Source organism: Desmodus rotundus, chromosome 6 (genome assembly GCF_022682495.2).
Source record: "Desmodus rotundus isolate HL8 chromosome 6, HLdesRot8A.1, whole genome shotgun sequence".
In the NCBI taxonomy this organism is placed as follows: domain Eukaryota; kingdom Metazoa; phylum Chordata; class Mammalia; order Chiroptera; family Phyllostomidae; genus Desmodus; species Desmodus rotundus.
In genome coordinates, this window is record NC_071392.1 from 110,205,392 (window position 1) to 110,212,462 (window position 7,071).

The window sequence follows — 7,071 nt, forward strand, 5'->3', positions numbered from 1 at the left end:
TTCCCCATCCCGCTGGCCGCCTGCAGCTCCCCTTGCTTGGAGAAAGGCCACAGGAGCCGCTGATAGGCAAGGTGTCAAAACCAATTGGTGTGAAGGACTTGGGGAAAAGCGCTTGTGAGGGCCAATTCCCCACAGGAGGCTGGGAAACCCTCAGCCCAAGGTGGAGTGTTTACGGGCGTAATTGATAGAATAATCACCAACACCCGAGACAACGGTGGACACATTTTTAACATCATAACCTTCGGAAGACAGTATTCAATTTTCTCCATCTCCCAGCCACCAAACTAGCCAGCTTATTGACGGCGAGATACCACCAGTTCGGTAAGGAACACAAGAAAGCCACAGTCATTTTTCAGTGCACAGGCTGTTTGCCAAAGGGCCCAGTGGCCCCCACCCCTCCCCCGCACCCCACTGCTCCCTCCTGGCAACAGAAAACCTCAGGACAGTGAATCACTCGACGAACAAAGCGCCAGGCCAAGTCAGGATCTTTGTCTGCACTGGGGTGTGTTAATAATTGAAGGTGCTGGCCTAGGTGTGTGTATGTCTGTGTGTCTGTGTGTCTGTGGTGTGGGACGGGGCGAGGTGGGAGAATGGATGTGTTGCAGTGTAACCAACATCTCCTCTCAGGGTCCACACAGCTGCTCCAGCCTGGACCTCTCCCATCTTGCAAAACCAGACCAAACCAGCAGCGCCTGGCATCTGACAATTTCCCGTCCCTACATGTCTCGTCAGGTGTGGGTGAATCCTGCAGGCGGTGGCTCCCCAACTCCAGGCTGCAGGATAATTATCTTGGAGGCATATTAAAATGCAGATTCCAGGGTTCCAGCAATAATCACTTTGGCCACTGGGTCTGGGGAGACCCTGGCATCTGCATTTAACAAACTCCTTGGGTGGCTCAAGGCAGAGGGTCTGCAAAGATCCTCATGAAGATCCTGCCTTGGACAATTCTGGAAAGATGGCTGGAAAAGTCCAACCCAGCCGACTTTTTCTCACTTGCATGTGGCCTCAGCAAGATCCTGTCACCTTTCTGAGCAGCCGGTTCCTGTTGGAGGAACCCACTGCGTTACCAGTTCCCTGGGGAGCAGGAAGAGAGTGCGTTTGGATGGGACTGTGCGGGGGGGGGGGGAGGAGTCTGGTCATGTGACCTGCCAAGCCCACTCCTGGAGGAGGCAGACCCAGATCTGCCACACACACCTTCACCCTCAGCACAGCTCTCCAGCTCTCTGCACAGACTCAGTGACCTTGGGCAAGTCATCGGTCCTCTCTGAGCCTCGGGATCCTCTTATGGCCAACACCAGCCTTCCACCGATAATGTCGGTGTTCATGAGTTCACACTGGCAGGGTTTGGCAGCACCTAGCACACAGCAGGTGTTTCATAAATATTAGTTCCCTTTACTCCTACCCCTGCTGTGCCCGTGGCAGGGAGCTAACCTTTTTTGGTAAGGAAAAATCAAAACACTGCTATTTATTGAGTACCTACCAGGAGCAGATACTAAACACCACCACCCCAGCCTCCAGATTCCCAATGCCTCCCTAAGTGGCATGCTCCATCCATTCCCCATTCATTCCTCATGCCTTTAAAAAGCCTTCTGAGAAGTGGGCTGAAGAGAGGTAGCAAGGAGATAGGAAGCGAGACAGATGTCCTTGAGGACCCATCTGACCACGGGCTCTCCGTGTGACAAGCCCTAGGTCGGGCAGGCAGAAGGCATCAGCCTGGCTGCCGCGCTAGGCTCTGTTCGAGCTGGAGAGGGGAGCAGCCAGCAAGCTGTTGGAGTCCGTGGGCCTCTCCAGGAGCCCCTGTGTCCAGCCTCCACCCCCGCACCAGCCACGCAGACACCTTCCTAACCCCACCACATTTCCTGAATCAGCTGAGGACACGTGGAGTCTAGGAATAATGGAACGATCAGGCTCCAATCTGCTAAACAGCAATTTCTGGGCTTTTTCAGCACACACAGCTTTTATCAAATTGGTATTCTCCTCCTGAACACAAACGGCTTATTAGGCATGACCCACTTATTCACCGCGTCTCACTATCATTAATAACAGTTTCTTTTTGTGATTAAGTGAGTGGCTCCAAACCTTTCCTGTGGTAGCAGGCGCTTGGCCTCGCAGAGGGGCAGCCACTACTTGGTGACTTTGAACCTTGCGATGTTAGGGAAATGCAGTCTGGCCCTTGCAGAGTTGCCTGGCCTCCTCATTTCTTGAGGGACAAAAGGAGCCCAAAGGGGTGACTCATTTGCCCAGAGAGCCGCATCCAGGGTCACCAGCAGTCAGGGCTGCGTCCTTTCCATTAAGCCCCTCCTCCATTGGGCCATGTAGCTGACCTCTCCAGGGTCCAGAGGGGACACAGTTGTGCCCCTAGGCGCACCCGGCACCAGGGGGCAGGCAGACACTGCTACATGAAGAGCGAACCCTGCTTTGCTATAGGGCACCACCTCGGGAACTCAGGAATGAGAGTAGTGCCCAAATCCTGGGAGTCTGGCACTCCAGGGACAGGAGACCACAACCTCAGAGCCTGTCCCTTTCTCTCGGGACTGCAAACTCAGGAAAGCCCTTCCCTGGAAAACCCTCCTAGAGCAAGTTCCAACTGTGCCAAGGAGCTGAGGGAGCTGGGAGGGGAACGGAAGGAGGAATTCCCTCCTGTGAGTGGGAGGGAATCTGACAGGGAGATGAATGTCCTGGAAAACGCGCTGTCTTTTCCTACAGATCCTGGGGCCAGTCCCAGCTCAGCCACGCAGCCACTGTGTGACCTTGGGCAAGTCCCTTCTCTCTGAGCTTGGTTTCTCCACCCGTAAACTGAGGATCGGGATAACCCTTCTGCTGTTTACCACTGATCCCTCCAGGTTGGCAGAAATTAGATGAGGGATAGGAAGGGTGCATAAACAATACATCGAGCGGCTGCTGGCAAATGTGGTAAGGCACAGGGTGCAGGGAGTCATAGATCTCAAAGAGCAGAGACCCTGAGAAGAGAGCTTTGGGAGCTCCCATACCCCCTGCAGCAATCCCTCTGCTTCGTCACACCCCGGTAAAGCTGTCTCTGATCATCTGTCCCCACCCCCCCTCCCCATCCCAGGGCTTACTCTGTCCCATAAAAATAAATCAACCAGTTCTCTGCCCTTTGTTCAAACCTCACCCCAGCCCTGGGCATACAGTGCCCAGCCCTGTTGCTGCAGCCTCCCCCACCAGATTGGGGGCCTCTGCCAGGAAGGGATGGGTGGAGGAAGGGTCTCCATTTTATCTATGCTCTGGTCCTCCTACTGGAGTCTGGTTCACAGGGGACAGGGGCCCCCACAGCTGTCAGCCCCAGATGATCCAACTCTGCTGCCAACTTGGATTCCTCTGGGGCTGGAAGGAGCCCTGGCTCTCAGGCAACCGGTGCTGGGTACGCTTGCTCCCCGGCTCCCACGGCGGCTGGAGGGGGGATGTCCACGTTTCAGTCCTCCGAGGCCAAGGATGGTGGTGAGTGGCAGTACCCTAGAGAGGGATGGCAGGGTCTTCCTGCCCTCCCCCAGAGGCAGATAAAACCATCTGGTATCCTTTTCCCTCTTCCATGCTTTTGGCTGGAAGTGATCCCAACTATTCCAGGATCTTTGAAGGGCTCCCACCAAGCCTCGGTCCCTGAGAGGCATCTACCCTAAGGGATGACTGCAGCCCCAGGCTACCAATTCTCAAGACACAGGGTCTTCTGTCCCCCAGGTTTCCCAGTGGCATAAGGGACAAGTGTGGAGAGGGAGGGGACAAGGGCAGCTGTGGGGTTAAAACCACGAAGGGCAAAGGCAGATGGGCAGGGAGAGGTGGGTGAGCAAAGTGTGTTCACAAGTGTGTGTGTGTATTTGCCAGTATGTCTGCAGGCAGGCAGGCAAGAGTTGTGCAGAGTGTGTGAGCCTGCGTGCCAGCTGGCAGGGTGTGAGCCCACCAGCGGTAGTGTCTGATGTGTGTGTGTAGTGGGCACAAGTGTGAGTGCTTATGAGTGAGGAGGAGGAACTGAGGTGTCTGGAGATGTGTGAGGGTAGGAGTTGTCAGTGTGAGAAAGCAGTGAGTGTGGCTCTGAGCGTGCCCGTGGCTGTGAATGTCTGTGTGGTCGTGGAGGTGTGTGTGCGGCGAGAGTGGGTGTGGGGGGAGAAAGGGGCTCTCCGCGAGAGCAGGATCCGGGGTGCGCACGGGGTGCCCCCTCCTCTGCAGGGGCAGCCAGGGTGCCGGGGCGGGTCCAGGGACCCGGCAGAGGGCGCCCCGGAACTCCTGCCACGGCCAGCGCAGGTTCGAGCCCAGGAACCGCCAAGTTGGAGCAGAGAATCCCGGGTGGGGTTTGGTGGGGAAGTCCGCGGGGGCGGCGGCCGAACTCACCGTGGCCGGAGACGTGGTTGTCCCAGGGCGCGTGGCCGGCGGGCCGCGTGGCGCCGCCGAGTTGCAGGAAAAGTGCCAGGTAGTGGAGGGCGCCCAGCGCCCCCGCGAGCGGGGCCCCCATGGTGTGCGCTCCGGCCGGGGGGCGCCGCCGCCTCACATCGGGGCTCCGGAAACCGCAGACCCCGCGTCCGCCGTCCCCCGCCGGGTGAGGCCTGGCTGCCCGGCTGCAACCGCAGCCCCTCGTCCGCTGAAGCCGGCCCGACCTGGCCCCAGCCCTCGCCCGGCCCGGGTCCAGCCCCGGCTGCGGGGAGCGAGCGCACGCCCAGCCGGCCGCCTCCGACTGCGGGACTCTTCCCTCGCGCGGAAGGCCACGCCGCCTCGCGCCGCCGCCGCACCCCTCCCTCCCACTCCCGCCCTCCCTCCGGAGGAGGCGGCGGCGGAGGGATCTGCCGCTTGATTTATCATCAAAGTTTTGCCCAGCCTGGGATTTTTAAAGCGGTACCCGCCAAGCCCCCGCCGGAGGGGGCCGGTAGGGGGCCGGAAGCGGTGCGGGGAGCCACCCGGGCACCCGGCGCCCTCAAAGCACAAAGCAACTGCCTTCAGAAGCGGCGGCACTATCCAGCAGGATAAGGAAGGGGACCGGTCCACCCGCCGCCAGACCCAGCGCGCGGAGAGGGACTCCTAACTTTGCTAGAGGCCGGGTGCCGGGGGCAGGGCGCAGGCGGCGGTCGAGGTGGAGGTGAGGTGGGGTCGGGACCCGGGCTGGGGCCCAGGGGGCCCGGTGATAGTCCTGCCGCGGCCCTGGGCTTCCTGTGCGATCCCGCTCGGGCGCCTGCCGCTGTCTGAACCTCATGGTCTTCATCGGAGAAATGGGAACAACACCTTCCTCCAAGGGTCGTAGTGAGGATTTACGAAATCGTGTGTGCCTGGCACAATGCCGCCCTCATGGGGGGAGCTCAGTGGTTATTACTGCTGTGGTCCCCTCTTTGGGACTCAGCTTTTGTGTCTGTATAATGGGCGTTAGGCGGCCAGCTGCTGGGGCTCCTTCTAACGGAGCCGCTGGACCCAGTGCAGGGGGTTGGGCTGCCCCCTTGTGGGCCCTAAGGGCTCGCTTCCGGGGGCCGCCGCGCCTCGAAGGAATTTTGGGCGGGGGCAGGGGGATGACGAAGCCGCTCCCACTAGGAGTCCATCTAGATCCTCCGATTCCTTCCCTGACCGGTTGACCCGGGCTGCTGGGAGAGACGTTCAGTGCAGACACAAGGGCGGACTTACATCCCCACTGAAAAGAGGAGGAAGCATATTCAATTAGACAAGTATTTTCTCCGAGGTCCCACAGCGAGTCTGGGGGGGGGAGGTCGCTGACTCCCGGGCAAGGTCCCTTCTTCCGTCCCTTGTCCTGCCCCAGGCCTCGTTCCCGAGCGGCAGCGTCCGCGGAGGTTTCAGCACCACGCAGGAGGACAGCGCCAGCCCCGGCCACCAGCCTTTAGGCCTCACGGACCAGAACTCAACACCGTGGACAGAGCTACCGGTTTCCGCCCCGGCCACCGCGGAGGTCAGCACCGCAGATGCCCGCTCCCCCTCCCAGATCACAGGGGGGTCCTGTGCGCAGCGTTGTGGACAGAGCCACGAGCTTGAGAATGGGGTTAGAGCCCGAGGGAGAGCCCCCCAGCCCGCTCTATCTTGACTCTGTCCTCGCATTCCCCCTACCAGTATCATGACGGGCGGCACACCGGATGGGGCCTGGGGTTGCCAGCCAGCATCCAGTTCATTGAAAACGGGCCAGACCCCTGAAGTGTCGCGCCCTTACGAATACTGTGTTTCTACGCAAACGACAGCCCCGACGGGACCAGCGGCGGCGCGCCGTTGCAGCACCACGGACAGATCCCAGCTTTCAGGGCCCACAGTCGCTAGAGGATGGGGTCATTTTCTTTTTTCTTTCTTTCTTTTCTTTCACTTTTTCCAGATTACTCACTTCTCACTTCCTCCCCACACAGAGGTGGAATGTAGTCTACCTAAGGATGGCCAGGTGTCTTGGACTCTACAAAGCGTCCTCTCATTTTTTGCATTGATCAATTCATTTGAGCCTCGCTCCCAATGAAATGGGCTCCGTTGCCCCCATATCATAAAGAGAAAGACACTGAGAATCTTGAAGATCACGTAGCAGCGCTCAGCGCCGAGACTGAAACGCGAGACTCTTTTAATCCCAGCCCGAGGCCTCTCCAGCAGAATGTAGTGGCGAAACTGGGGCTCAGATTCAGGGCTTTCTTCTCTTAAACCACAGATTGGAGGGAGGGGGGCACAGCAAGGGGACGGGGAGAAGGGAGATTAGAAGAGAGAAGAAAAAAACAAGACGTTGCTTGGGGGCTACAGGGAAAGGAGGTCGAGGGGAGGGGGACAGCAACACGCGGCTGATCTGCCACTAACCCACTGGCTGACCTTCAGGAGTCCTTCCTCCTTCCAGTCTGGGACAGGGTTAAACCCAGTAACCTCGAAGGTTCCTTCAAGGACAGGCCTCCAGGGATGGTATGACTTTGAAAAGGCTCATGCTATAATGGCTCTGCTCAAAACCCTCCAATGGCCTTGTTTGTTAGAGAAATCGTGACTTCTCTAGTTTGCATTCAAGGTCCCAGCCTCCCCTCCTGCACACAGCTTCTGCTCCAGGCACAGTTCCCTCCGTGTTCCCTCCCTGGACATGCCCTCGCTTCGGCATGTCCTTCCCTTTCCCAC

At 58.8% G+C, this 7,071-nt stretch overlaps 1 protein-coding gene across 1 annotated transcript in view; it reads right to left on the reverse strand.

Annotated features, from left to right (window-relative positions):
• VSTM2L (V-set and transmembrane domain containing 2 like) overlaps positions 1-4,668 on the reverse strand; it is a 32,504-nt gene extending 27,836 nt beyond the window's left edge. Inside the window, exon 1 of the mRNA XM_053926753.2 lies at positions 4,345-4,668. Within this exon, the coding sequence (XP_053782728.1) occupies positions 4,345-4,465 (121 nt within the window). The 5' untranslated portion in view covers positions 4,466-4,668. The remainder of the gene's footprint in view (positions 1-4,344) is intronic.
• Between the last annotated feature and the right edge of the window lie 2,403 nt (positions 4,669-7,071).